The sequence below is a fragment of the Cricetulus griseus genome, chromosome 6 (genome assembly GCF_003668045.3).
Source record: "Cricetulus griseus strain 17A/GY chromosome 6, alternate assembly CriGri-PICRH-1.0, whole genome shotgun sequence".
Classification (NCBI taxonomy): Eukaryota; Metazoa; Chordata; class Mammalia; order Rodentia; family Cricetidae; genus Cricetulus; species Cricetulus griseus.
The window spans coordinates 5,225,023-5,238,724 of NC_048599.1; the positions used below are offsets into that span (position 1 = coordinate 5,225,023).

Consider the following 13,702-nt stretch of genomic DNA (forward strand, 5'->3'; position numbering starts at 1 on the left):
CAGGATGGCACTGACAACAGTTCCTATCACAGTGGCTCTGTCTTGGGAGGGAAAAGGTCTTCACATCCAATCAGGCCAGGGAACCCTGAGGGAGCCGGTGGGCCATGATCTCAAAGGGCGCTGCCCTTTGCGTTCCCAGAGAGTGATGGCAGGGCCTGGCTGCAAACGGCACCCATCCATCTGTGCTCTGCAGGGGACTTTTAAACACAATTGCATTTCTGCTTGGCTTTGAAAAGCATTCATTCTCAGTAACAGCAAACATGGCCAAGTGTAATTAGGATGAGTTTGGTGCCTTCCGGTTACTTGCAGAGTTCTACTCATCCCCTCTGTCACAGGAGACAGGCTCCAAAGGAGACAGGGCTACCAGGGCAAGCAAAGGACCACTGACCTCTATCTCTATACTGGAGAAGGTCTGGGAAGCAGAAGGTCACTCTATAATACAGGATGACCTAAGTCACAGAACCACCTCTCTCTGTGTCCCTGTCTCTCCCTTACAATAAGGGTTTTGCAAACCATAACCAGAAATCTGCACCTGGGCCAGTTATTTTGAGGAACTGAAAATGACAAATGGCACTGCATTTTGGCATGGAATGTGAGTTTGAAAACACCAAGATTTGTGTGCAAAAAACCAAAAGCACAGGCACCATTTGGGAATTGTCAAGCTGCTACCCATGGTGCATATGCTACACACACACACACACACACACACACACGCACACGCACACACACACGCACACGCACACGCGCGCGCGCACGAGGCTTGTTTTCAAATTAATCTGAAGAGCTATGTAGCTCTGAGCTTTCATTGCATTCAGTTCAGTTCTGTCTGACTCAACACAGCCTGCAGGCTGGGCACTGCTATCTTCACAGAGCAATGCTGTTCCTAGGATTTGTCTGAAAGCAGTTAGGTTTTCACGGCTCACTGGAGGTTCTTCATTCCCCTTTCTGTGTTATGTAGGTATAAGCCGTCTCTCTAGGCATAAACTGTCCACTGGTAAAAATCAATTTTGATTTTATCAGTATTTATTACTGCTGGTGCCAGCAGCTTAAAAGACCAGAGAGGGAAAACATGCAAACTAGGAGAAGAAAAAAATTAAAGCCAGGGTCTCACACCAACAGATAATAGTGCATGCTGTCTTTAAGAGCTGCTCTGTATCATTGCAAGCTTAAATTATCAACTTAGAAATTCAATCAATAGCAATTGACAGGGCTCTGCTACTGTGTCCATCTGTGAGCACTGTGAGCACTGTGGTGGTGCTTCCAAAGCCAGGACACCCAACGAGGAGGGGCAGTATGCCCAGGAACCACAGAGGACTTGCTGCACGGCTGCCATCCTACCGGGTCTCAGCTTTACACCTTCCAGAACATCTGACTCTGCCATCTCTGGAGACTGTAGACTCCTGGGACAGAGAGAGCCACTCATCTCCATTTTGCCTTACTCGTTTCTTTCTTTTTTTTTTTTTCCTCTGAAAATTTGAGAAAAGACACCCCAAATGTGCACACCTCTCTTCAGGGCCCCAAATACAAGTACTCTTCCATCAAACACCTCTCTTCCAGTGCAGTCTTTACTGGGTGACTTGGATAATTTCACGATGTGCCTTGCTAACCTCCCTACGCTTTCCATACCCAGTCAGTCCTCATCTCTCCAAAGAAGGGCTTCCAGGGGGAATACAAAGGAGGGACATCTGTGTATCTTGAGACTTGTTGCTACTACAGCAAAAGTGTCTGTAACTGCTGGCCAGCTAAAGCATTCTCACAGCACACAAACAATCACCTTCCACGGCCCACGCAGTGGCAGCTCCCGGACATGCTTTAATCTCGACATCTGGCTGTGCCTCTGAAAAATTTTTTCTAGCACACACAGCCATCCCTTAAGACCATGGCTCTGGTGTCATGGATCTGGATGACCCCTCAGGTCCTTTTGGAGTTACTCTGCTCTCAAAGCCTCAGTCCACCATGGAAGGCCAGGTGGCAGGTCAGACTGCTCAGCTCAGTCTGACCGCCCTTCCTCGGTTACAGGAAAAGGATCCCAGAGACTCACTGATGAATGGCAAGACCAGGGCTTCTGGGCATTTCCTGAGAACACCTGGGGCCACTCAAGAGATAGGAAGCTACTCAGGCCACTCAGACTCCATCTCAGTGGCTTGGGGCTCCAGCTGGCCAGTCAGGCACAGCATCAGCGTGGCTCGAGGTGCCCAGGCCAGGCTTCCTTTAGATGGGCTTGTCCTGTCAGACCCAGGCCTGTCACTGAAGGGCCAAGGTCACGGGGGGGGGGGGAAGGACAGCGGGCCTGAGATAGCAGCAGTTTTATTTTCTGCACTGTTAACTGGAGCCAACCAAAACTATAATAATAAAAGTGATAGTAATATATGTGTGTATATGTGTGTACACAGATGTGTGTACAGTCAAATCATTAAACATGTGTTTCCGACTGATAGAGCTCATTTTAAAACCAACCTTCCATAGCACACTAACGATGATTAATAGTAATAATCCCACACACAGCAAATGTGACAAAGTGACAAAAGAACTCTTAATTTGGGGCTTTATTTTAATTTCTTCTTTTAAGATGCTACATAGTCGAGCAGAACTGGATTGGTCTTTTACGGCATGAAATTACTTCCCAGTCAAGACTCTTCATTACCCGGATGTGTGGAGGCTCTCCCCCCCTCACCTCCGTGCCCCTCACCCTCCTGCAGCCTGAGTCATTCGTCCTGAGAAGGGCAGGACAGACGTGGCCTATGTTCTAGAAGGACGAGTAGTAGCAGAGAGTGAGGGGAGAACTATCTAGAAGACTGGGTAACCAGAGCTGACTGTCACTACAAAGACTGTCCCTCCTCAGGACAGCTGTTACTGACCTACAACAAAACACTTCCTGGCAGCTGTCTCCTGACTCAGACTCTCCCCATCCCTTGGACCTCCAGAGGCACGAAGCCACAGCAGCACAATCCCCTGTCGGTACTCTGCAACACAGGTGACATACAAGCCATAGCACTGCCTACGCCCTGGTGACAGTAGGGACACATGAGATGAAATACATTAAATAAGTTAAATATGCATTATGCGTCTCTGTAACAGCTCAGTGTCACTACATGAACCAACAGTAATTTAGCTTGGTCCCTTTAAGAGAACAGAGCACAGACTTGATTTCTAAGTGTTGGGTCGGTCGGTCCACTCATGTCTCTCACTCATGACCTACAGGGACACAAGAAGTGGCCACCATGCAATGTGTTTTGGCTTCTGTAGCTCTGCATGCCTGAGGAGCCGATGGCTTGGACAGAACAGCAGGCCTGGGGAAGCTGCCTGGGAGAGACTAGGCAGCATGAGAAGGCTGTGGAGGGGACAGCACACCCTCCCTTGCAGGGCTCCTGCTCCCACAGGCCAGCCCCAACATGTGAGGGAGAGCTTCTTGCTTTAAGAGGGGTGATCTAGGAACATGTGCCAAGGCCTACCCGAGTTTAATGTGACAGCTGCAATATGCCACTGTGGTTAATCACGATGTCCCTCAGTAACAGACCATTCTCCCCCATCCATTTACTATACATTTTTAACATTCTAAAAGATCATTATATTATGCTATATTGGTGTGTGCATTTGTGTGTGCATGGGGAGGGGTATTTAAAGGCAAGACCTGTGAGATGTCATCATACATTAATTTCTTTTTACGCATGGTTATGATAAATTTAAATCCCATGATGTGGTGGATCCATCAATCCAATCTGCCATCCTTCGCATGCAGCCTCTACAAAGCAATCTTCCCTATAATGACACCAACGATAAAGAACAAAACCACCAGAGCCAGCAGCCGGGCGCTGAGGCCTTCCTCCTTCCCGGTGGCAGCCAGAGCTGCCATGGGGCTGTTGCTCTGCAGCGCCTTCCTCACCCGGAGCCCGTCTTCTTCCTAGGGGGAATAAGTGCACATTTCAAAAGCACATCATGGCTTGGCAGACGTGATCCAGCCACAATGCAAAGGCACATGGAAGCCTAGAGAGAAGCCACTGCCAGGACCCTCCTGGACTCAGTGTTCCTTCTACCAGAGCTGCTGGCTCTCTGCTACCACCAACTTGAAATGCACTCTCAGCTTCCCATGAACAATGGGAAAAGCTCTTGAGGGGGGAGGAGAAGAGGCTCTTTGGCCATGTCTTGACCTCTTCTCTGCCTACCTCCAGATCTGACGTCTGGCCTGTCCTGAGCCTACAAGTATGTCCAGTCAACTCATCTCTGCCTGAAATCCCAGGTATTCCCAAGACACAAACCACAACCAACTATTCAGTGGAGGACCTGCATGAGCCTGGCAAGAGATCCAGGTGCACTACCGAATCAAATAACCCTTGGAATTGGAAACACATACTGTGTGCAACTGCTGCCACAGCTGGTAAAGAGAAAACCTTCGTTTGCCCACTATATATACCTTACGACGAGTTCATGGCTTCTCATTTCCAAAGAGAGCTGCCAGGCCACCCCCACCAAACCCCTAAGACAGGTCCGAGGTATCTGTCTTCCACCGTCCCTGCCTGAAGGACCTGCAGGATCCTCCAGTGCCCTTCCCGAGCGCCACAGCTCCGCAGGGCCAGGCCAGGCCGCTCCATGCTGAGGCCTCCCACACAGCTGACACTCCACCCTTCCCCTCCACTTCCTTATCTGCCAAGTGCCAAGTGCAGTCTTCCCATGATCTGCAGCTCTCTGTGGGCCCACTAAGGACATGGGCTGTAACCATCATTGTCTCGTCTCTCCCTCAGCCCCACTAACAGGAAGCTCCCCAGGGTAGCCTGCTCATAGCTGAGCCCGAGACGCCTGGCACACGGCAGATCTCACTGAACAAGAAGCCAATGTCTGGCAGGATAAAGCATGCCCCCCTGTCAAGATGGCTCTGATATTATTTTAGAGATATTCTGCTCATGGGCAAGGCCAGCACCGCAGCACGGTGATGAACGAGCTGCAGTGTTCAATTAACTTTAAAAAAATGGGCACAGCAAAATACAGCATTTATTTTATTGGGTTTACATAGAAGCTATCCCGACCTATAGATCATTGTAAATGGTGCAGAGCTCTATTTCTGAGGAGAGACGCACTCAAAGAGAAGCTTTTGCAAACGAAGACGCTGAGGCCACTTCCAAACTGTCACCCTCCTACATCTACCTTAGAGCTGGGGTGCAGGGGAGTTGGCTTAAGCGAGTGTGCTGTGTACATCTGCTGCCACAGCAGGCAAAGAGGGGAAACCTATTACATGCTTGGCTGGCATCATCAAGATTAAGAACAAATAGGCCTCAAAATTTAAGCTGCAACAAAAGCTCCTATAATCAGATGCCCGGGTATATATCCACATCCAAGACAGACAGATCCACAGTTCTCAAGCTAGAAGGCAACCGGAGAGACACTCAACAAACAGGCCTAAGAAATGGGCCTAGAGTGGACAAGACTGTATGCAAACTGTATAGCCGGCAACATAGGTTGTTAGGCTGAGGGTGTCTGACCTCCCCAGCACAGCCTGGCCAGATGCATGCCTTGGTTCCCCCTTCTCACCTCCACCTCTCTACTGGGCCAACACCGTGCTTTCTTGTTACCAAGCAGCCTGAGGAGCTTCTACTGCCCGGACCCACATCAGAGGTTTCAAAACTCATTTCCCTGTGTTAAAATAGTATGGGCATGGGGGCTGGAGAGATGGCTCAGAGGTTAAGATTACTGACTGTTATTCCCGAGGTCCTGAGTTCAATTCCCAGCAACCACATGGTGGCTCACAACCATCCCTTATGAGATCTGGTGTCCTCTTCTGGTGTGCAGATATACATGGAAGCAGAATGTTGTATACATAATAAATAAATAAAATCTTAAAAAAATATATAGTATGATTTGGCCCCCAACCAAGACCACCCAAGGGATTGGCCAAAGCGGGGTCTGACAGTGAATATTCAAAGAGCTGGCTCAACTTAGACAAATGGAGTGGGGATGGGTCTGGCTCTGAGGAAAACAACAGTTGGGCAGGTACAATCCAAACACCCTTTCAGGAGCCCCAAAAGAAAGCTCTGCAGGTGAGTCTCCTGGGGAAGTAAATGCAAAACAGCACACCAAACCCACACTGCCCACAGAAGCTGCTCAGCAAGGGCGAGCGGGCGGGCGAGCAGGCGTTACCTTGAGCTGCCGGCCTTCCTCCCGCAGCCTCTGCACCTCCCCCTGCAACCGCTTGCACTCTTCCATCACTTTCTTCACTTCGGCGTCATCGAGGGACGACGTCAGGGACTTGGCAGCTGCCGGTGCTTCTGTCTTGGGTGCACTTGTAGGTGTGATTTTATTTATTTCTACATCGTGCTGCTCAGAAACAAAGGAAAGCCCAGGGTCACCAACTATGTGAGCAAGGATTTTATGCAAAGTATTTCTCAGTACACAGTACATGAGGTAGCATTCCATCCACACTGTAAAATGTCACATTTATTTTTTAAATGCATCACTTTATCTAGTATCTTGATAATCTAAAGCTACCAGGCCCTAGAAACTATGGATAAGGGCAAATAATGAAGCTGGGCTGAGGCGAATACTTCAAGGAGGAGAAAAGGGCTGTGCACACTGCACTATCAAATTCCTGCCATGCAAAAATTAACATACTGCAATTGTGCAAGCTCAGGAATTATCAGCTGCAAATTACCTTTGCAGGAGAGCTGAGCATCCCAGGCCGCTGGGGGTGGGAGGTAGGAGGCCTAGAGAGGACTACACATGGACCACCTTACAAGCAGGGATGAGGACGAACAAGCTTTGAAGGCCAAATGTGTTCCCCTGCATAAAAGGAGTCATGGTACCCTCTTGGAGGATGAGCCAGTCAGTGGAAGCAGGGCTAGGAGCACTCAGAATGGTGGCCTGAGGCTCTGGGTGGCAATCTGAAAATCAGACACCTAGTTCCAGCCCCCTTCACCTCCCACAGAAGGGAGAGCCTTGGAGGCCAGAGTCCAGGCTGGAGCCCAATTATCAGGGGGCTGGGGGTCATGATCCATGTTCCCTGCTTCTAACTTTCCTACAACAGGGTGATGTTCTCTCTGATTCAAATAACCAGAGATGGCTGTAGCTGATGATAGAGCAGAAGAAACCAGGCAGTTCTGACAGCAACCAACAGCATTCTTGGGCTCCTCACAGTCATGTGTAAAGACACTGTAGCGTGCCTTGCCTTCCCAGCTCCGTCCATCACTGGCAGAGACCTAAAGATCACCCACGGTTCTTACTTCTTGACACAATTTTACCTTTTCCGGCTACTTTGAAGGGAAGTGTACATCAGTATTTGAAAAACCATCTCCTGTCTTCTGCTGGTCCCCAGTGAGGGCCCAGATTGGGGCAGTAGATGTGTAACAACCTCCATGAAAATCTGGGGGTACTGCTAGTGTCTAGGGAGCAGGGTCTGGGACAGTGGGTGCTCGGTGCTCAATATCCCACACGGCACAGGATGTAAACACATGCCAACAACAGTGAGGCCAAGAGACTCTCATCTCAAGGAGGACCGGCACTGAGGGAGTTGGTGGGGAGCAGATGCTGAGGGGAATACTGACAGGATGCTCTGAGAGTTTACCACCTGTCTGAGCGCCCTGAAAAAGGGCCAATCACCCCATTCTGGTCTCCCCACTTCACCAAGCAAAGACTCCCTGGGATTCTGACTGCAGCTGCTAACAGGTTACTCTGCTCAAGGGGAAACTATTTCAGTTGGCCATTTTCTGCAAGTCTTTGCCAAGGTTGATGTTATAATACCAGCTTATCTGTTGACTTCAGCTGATTTTTTTCCTTCATACATTAGAGGGAGGAAAATAATTTGCCAGTTTAAATCTTTGTTTCACAGGAGATGGCATGCAAATGAGTGTCTGCCTGCAACGTTCGATTACTGTTAACTGGAGACATACTTACTGGTTTAGCGTTTTCTGCTGGTAATTCAAACACACATCTAAGTTTTGAATCCATAAGGTCTTCCGGCTTTGCCTCCTTCCACTAAAACAATTTAAATTTAATAATCAGGGTATTATCAAGCTGCTGGAAGAATAATTCTCCTCCTATAACTGACAATTTCAGAAAAATACTCTTAATGAGAAAGCCCTGATGTATATCAAATAAAGAACTTAAGTCTGCTGAGACTTCAATATTTTTAACATGACAAGATTAAATGCACTCGCTCTCCTGAATATTTATCACACTTTGCAAACCCTGCAGTCTTGCTGCCTGGCTCCTTAGGGCCGCCTGCCCAAGCTTGCCTGTTTCTACTTCATGGGCAGCACAGGTCCAGGAAGCATTCTCTCCTTAAGGAACTGGAATCTAAAGGACAGGGTACCCACTCCCTAAAGAGCTGGAGGAGGAGGATTTGGCTGACCAGTCAACCACCAGTGGGGCCCATTCACCACAGAGCCATTCCACTACTGCATCAGAATGGCCCTGCCCACGCCACCCCCACCCACCAGTGAGGGCTAGGTTCCTCACTAATATCCCCTTCTAGACACGGGGAAGGGGTTGAGAATGACAGGTCAGCAAAGCAGCAAGGTGACAACTGAGAAAAGGGAGGCACCCACCCTCACCCTTCCGACCCTGCATAGCAGCTAGGGCAATCGATTTCTCTGGCACCACAGCACTGCCACCCTAACCATGGCAGAAGCAGTCAACAGGATGGCACACTAACACTCACGGGACACCTGAGAGCACTGAGCTACACAGGAACACGCCAATGCCACACTGTGCATGTGTGCCCATGTGTGAGTCAGAGGGGGTCATGCAAGGACCAGTTCCAGGTTCTTAGTGGCTGGTGACAACAGTCTCTGAGAACTGCCTACAAGCCACAGGGCAGACAGACTTCCGCAGCACCTGCACCAGCTCATCAAACTGCACCAAGAACAAGACTAGCTAGCAAGCAGTAACATCACCTGAGTATGGGTGACTCTTGTACCCCCGTATCTGAATCTGAATTTAATGATGACGATCCAAGAGGTAAGATTCATGCTCCAAGCCACATGACCTGGACCCTAAAGCCATCAAACCCAAGGTGCGGAAGAAACTCCTCTGCTGAAATACCCAACGGGCACTCTGGAGTGCTCAGAGCACTGCATGGGATTGCCCTCTTTAGGGTATTGACAACCCCAGCTCACTGTCAACTGCACACAGTTAGTTCTATGTCAGTGAAGAATGCCTGTGCTCTGCCGGGCTCAGGGTAGCCAGTCAGTGACCTTCCTCCTACAGGCAGCTAGCACAGGAAAGTCTCTGACAGCTTAGTAGCAAATGCCCACACAAGACATCGAGGCCAAGGTAACAAGGCACTGCTCTCAGCTTCCTGCACACTGTCAGCTCAAGGGCAACACAGGCTCTCCCAGTAGTTGGACCTGGTGTGGGAGAACTGGCAGTCACCTCCATCCAAATCAGCTTTTACTCAGGTGGTCATGGACAGTGCCCTACAAAATGTGCTGTGCAAACACTTAAAACAGTTACAAAAACAACCTGCTGAGAAACAGAAGGCCCCTTTATCAAGCTGCAGCATCTGGCCCCTAATTACTCAGGTGAAGAGTCAGACATGGGCACACTCTCCTCAAAACTCTATGGACTGCATTCTTATTCCCAATTCGCAGGTTGCTAAAACCTCAAGAACAATCAACACAACCTGCCCAAGGCAGACCAAAGCCTTAGTAAAGGTTTGCTTCAGATCAGGACAGCCACGTCCTTGCCCTCTCAGCTACACCACCGCGGAAGCCAGACCAAAGGCACAGCCTGTAGACGTCTACCTTCAGTGCCTGTCATGTGTTCCCTTCATCACACAGACTAACACAACACAAGTCGGGAAATGAAAGGGCAAAGAAATGTCTCCAGGGTTAGTCTTATGACAAGGTCTTGCTCCAGCTCAATACGTGACTTAACCTTCTCTTTCTGCCCCCAAGGTGCAGGCACCAATGAAGGAAGCTGGTTCTGCTCTCCGAAGCCCAAAACAAAGGCTACATGGTGACAAGGGCAGGAGACAAGCTTGGCACAGAACATCCCTGATACCTTTGCCATCTACGGGCTGGCCACATTCTGAGGACCACTGCCCGCTGGGCAGAGCTGCAACTGGCAGCACTACCTTTGGGGAGAATTGCCACTCTTCTTCCAGAAGAAAAAAATATTGTTTACTTATAAAAACAGGGGCATCTTAATTTTACCAAAATTCGAGACACTGTCAAACATGTACTCATATAGGGGAAGGGGGAATGGAAATGAAGGCAATTAGAGAGCATGGCGTGAAGCGGACTGTGGGTGTGAAGAGGGCTGTAGGGTGTGAAGCAGACTGTGGGTGTAAAGAGGGCTGTAGGGTGTGAAGCGGGCTGTGGGTGTGAAACAGGGTAAGAGTGTGAAGAGGGCTGTGGGTGTGAAGAGGGCTGTGGGTGTGAAGAGGGCTGTGGGTGTGAAGCAGGGTAAGAGTGTGACAAGGGCTGTAGGGTGTGAAGTGGGTAAGAGTGTGAAGAGGGCTGTAGGGTGTGAAGTGGGTAAGAGTGTGAAGAGGGCTGTGGGTGTGAAGAGGGCTGTAGGGTATGAAGCAGGGTAAGAGTGTGAAGAGGGCTGTGGGTGTGAAGCGGGTAAGAGTGTGACAAGGGCTGTAGGGTGTGAAGCAGGGTAAGAGTGTGAAGAGGGCTGTGGGTGTGAAGCGGGTAAGAGTGTGACAAGGGCTGTAGGGTGTGAAGCAGGGTAAGAGTGTGAAGAGGGCTGTGGGTGTGAAGCGGGTAAGAGTGTGAAGAGGGCTGTAGGGTGTGAAGTGGGTAAGAGTGTGAAGAGGGCTGTAGGGTGTGAAGAGGGCTGTAGGGTGTGAAGCAGGGTAAGAGTGTGAAGAGGGCTGTGGGTGTGAAGAGGGCTGTAGGGTGTGAAGCAGGGTAAGAGTGTGAAGAGGGCTGTGGGTGTGAAGCGGGTAAGAGTGTGAAGAGGGCTGTAGGGTGTGAAGTGGGTAAGAGTGTGAAGAGGGCTGTGGGTGTGAAGCAGGGTAAGAGTGTGACAAGGGCTGTAGGGTGTGAAGCGGGTAAGAGTGTGAAGAGGGCTGTGGGTGTGAAGAGGGCTGTGGGTGTGAAGCAGGGTAAGAGTGTGACAAGGGCTGTAGGGTGTGAAGTGGGTAAGAGTGTGAAGAGGGCTGTGGGTGTGAAGAGGGCTGTGGGTGTGAAGAGGGCTGTAGGGTGTGAAGAGGGCTGTGGGTGTGAAGCGGGTAAGAGTGTGAAGAGGGCTGTAGGGCGTGAAGCGGGCTGTGGGTGGAGCTCAGAGACAGAGCACTTGCTTAGTGTGAGCAAGACCAGAGTTCCATCCTCAGAACCCGAGGAACTGTGCCAACCAGAACCAAGCAAAAGAGAAAAGCAACCAGGGGAGTGTCATCAGGAAGGAGGGGGCATTTAGTATTCAACACAAGCACATCCTGGGTTTGAGGGGCAGGACACAGGTCAGAAACACCCTGACAGCGGGAAGCACTCCCCTGTAATGCAGGGGAGAGGGAGGAAGGGCCCACAAGAGCAGAGGACTGCAGCAAGGGCAGTTCATCGAGTCAGAAAAGAACAGCCACACAGATGTTAAAGTTAGGAAAGCAGTACAGGGATCAGAGTGCACACCTCCCTGACAGCATGCTCCTGTCAACAGTGGAAAGGCTTGCACCCGCCACGCCTGCCCAGTGGACTGGAGAGAAGAAGAAGACAAAGCGTGCGTACTTACTACTGCCTCCATATCAGAAGTATCAGGTGGAGCAAACATAGACTGAACCATAAACTTGTGTTTACTTTTCTCATTGGGGTCATAATCAAAAGGCTGCAGCATCACTGAGGAAGAAAATATTTCATTAGGAGGGTCAGAGTGTGGGTGTCAGTTGTCTGTCACGCTAACACGCTGTGTAATAAAGACTCCCCAGTTCTCCCATCTGGACCCTGAGGGACATGAGCCAGCACGGACTGTTGGACGTCTTCCCCTGACTCTGCAGGTCAGCAGCTAAGACCAGAAAGGCTGAGGTTGCCACGGCCTGACAGTGGGTGCTAGCTCAACTCAGGGGCTGTGCTAAGGACTTGGGTGCCTACATCCTGATGACCCTAGTCATGCACTCCCACAAAGCCACCCCAACCTGTGTCACAGCCCTGACTGAGGACATAAAATGGGAGAAACACCAAAGGCCTATTTTTCTCAGGAAAACGTTGCCAAATGATCCTTTCCAGAAGGAAAACAGAATAACTCAAGATGTTTCAGGACAGTTTTCGCTTCTCTCCACTCCATTTCCCACGCAGCTCATCAAGGTAAGGCCTGAAATATGATTTTGCCAATAGAATTCTGGAGACAGCTTATAAGCTGGATTTCCCACAGCAGGAAAAAAAACAATTCCACCTCCTGCTCCAGCCCCCACCCGGAACCCGGGGACCCTTAGGCCTTCCACTCTGATTCGCTTCCTTGAACCTATTCCCAGATGACCCAGGCCAAACCCTGCGACCCGAGGGTTGCTTTGCAATGCCCTCTTTGCTGCACAGCTTTAATAACCCTCACGCTGGGTGACCTTCCTCAGAGAGTCAACGCGGGCCTCGTAGCTCCACGGGCCAGAAACTGGGCTTCGCTCTTCAGCTCTGTCCTTGCCTCAATCTGTAAGAGGTAAGGACTGCTGGTGAGGGGGTATTATTCAGTTGTCTGTTTTCAGATGAGAAAACTAGAAACAGCAGCTAGCCTGCCTCACGTCACAAAGGCACACATATTCAAACCCAATGGGGTCTCCTTCACAGTCCTTGCCCTCCCAGTCTGTCCCCGAGAGGCATCCACCTTCTAGATGGGAAGTCAAAGGCTATGGGTGGCATGTTTCACAATGAAGCCAGGGCTCCAGCCTGGCTCTGACTCTAGGGTCACAGTACCACACTATGGTTCCTCCCAAATCTGCCTATAGATGGGGGCCCACACCTTTAATCCTAGTACTCTGGAGGCGGAGGCAGGTGGATCTCAATTTGAGGCTAGCCTGGTCTACAGAGCCTGTGCAAAGCCCGGGTCAACCCTAGCACTGGAGAAAATGAAACGAAACAAAGGAAACTCTACTTGTCTGCCGCAGAGCTATCTAAAGACTCTATTAACTTCCTGTCTGGCTGACACAGCCACCACCAGTGCGCTGCAGCCCACTGAGTGAAGCAGACATGAGGGTTTAGTCTATTAAGATGTCAGATCTGCGGGAGCTGTCAGCAATCCCAGCCTTCTAATTTCTGGAGAATAGCTACTTTCATAAAAAAATATTACCACAAACACGTAATTGATGGATCGTAATTTTTAAAGAAATTAGTCATTTTAAAATTTCTACTGTAATAAATATCACGACAGCTCACAAAGACCCACCCTCAACTGTCAGGAGCACAGCAAGTGCAGAGACCACATATAGGAGGAGTACAGCCGCCACACGCATTGCCTTCCTGGCCCCGTCCGGAGGTGGCGGATCCTTGAGACAGTGTAAAGAGAAAAGAGCTGGGCTGAGCATCCCACTGCAGAAGGAGGGTCCCAAGTCCCTTTTTCCTCTGAGCAAGCACACACTTCAAGGCCCACTGCAGCTTTGCCTACAGACAGCACAGGCCCCACTCCTGGCCTATGGCACCCTACCAGCTCAGCCCCTGTAGCAGAGACCTGAAAGAGCCAGCTGATGGGCAGGACACACAGGGCAGGGGCTAGTGGTGGTCAATCACACCTGTGTGTCAGCACACATGTACTTCAGGGCCCTGGCAGGGCTAACCAGAGAACCTCGGGC

At 50.2% G+C, this 13,702-nt stretch overlaps 1 protein-coding gene across 1 annotated transcript in view; it reads right to left on the reverse strand.

Annotated features, from left to right (window-relative positions):
• Positions 1 to 2,524: 2,524 nt before the first annotated feature.
• Positions 2,525 to 13,702, reverse strand: part of Vapb (VAMP associated protein B and C) — a 36,952-nt gene continuing 25,774 nt past the window's right edge. Inside the window, exons 3-6 of the mRNA XM_027419835.2 lie at positions 11,662 to 11,765; positions 7,879 to 7,959; positions 6,130 to 6,306; positions 2,525 to 3,901 (exon numbers count right to left, since the gene is read on the reverse strand). Coding sequence (XP_027275636.1) covers positions 3,743 to 3,901; positions 6,130 to 6,306; positions 7,879 to 7,959; positions 11,662 to 11,765 — 521 coding nt within the window. The 3' untranslated portion in view covers positions 2,525 to 3,742. The remainder of the gene's footprint in view (positions 3,902 to 6,129; positions 6,307 to 7,878; positions 7,960 to 11,661; positions 11,766 to 13,702) is intronic.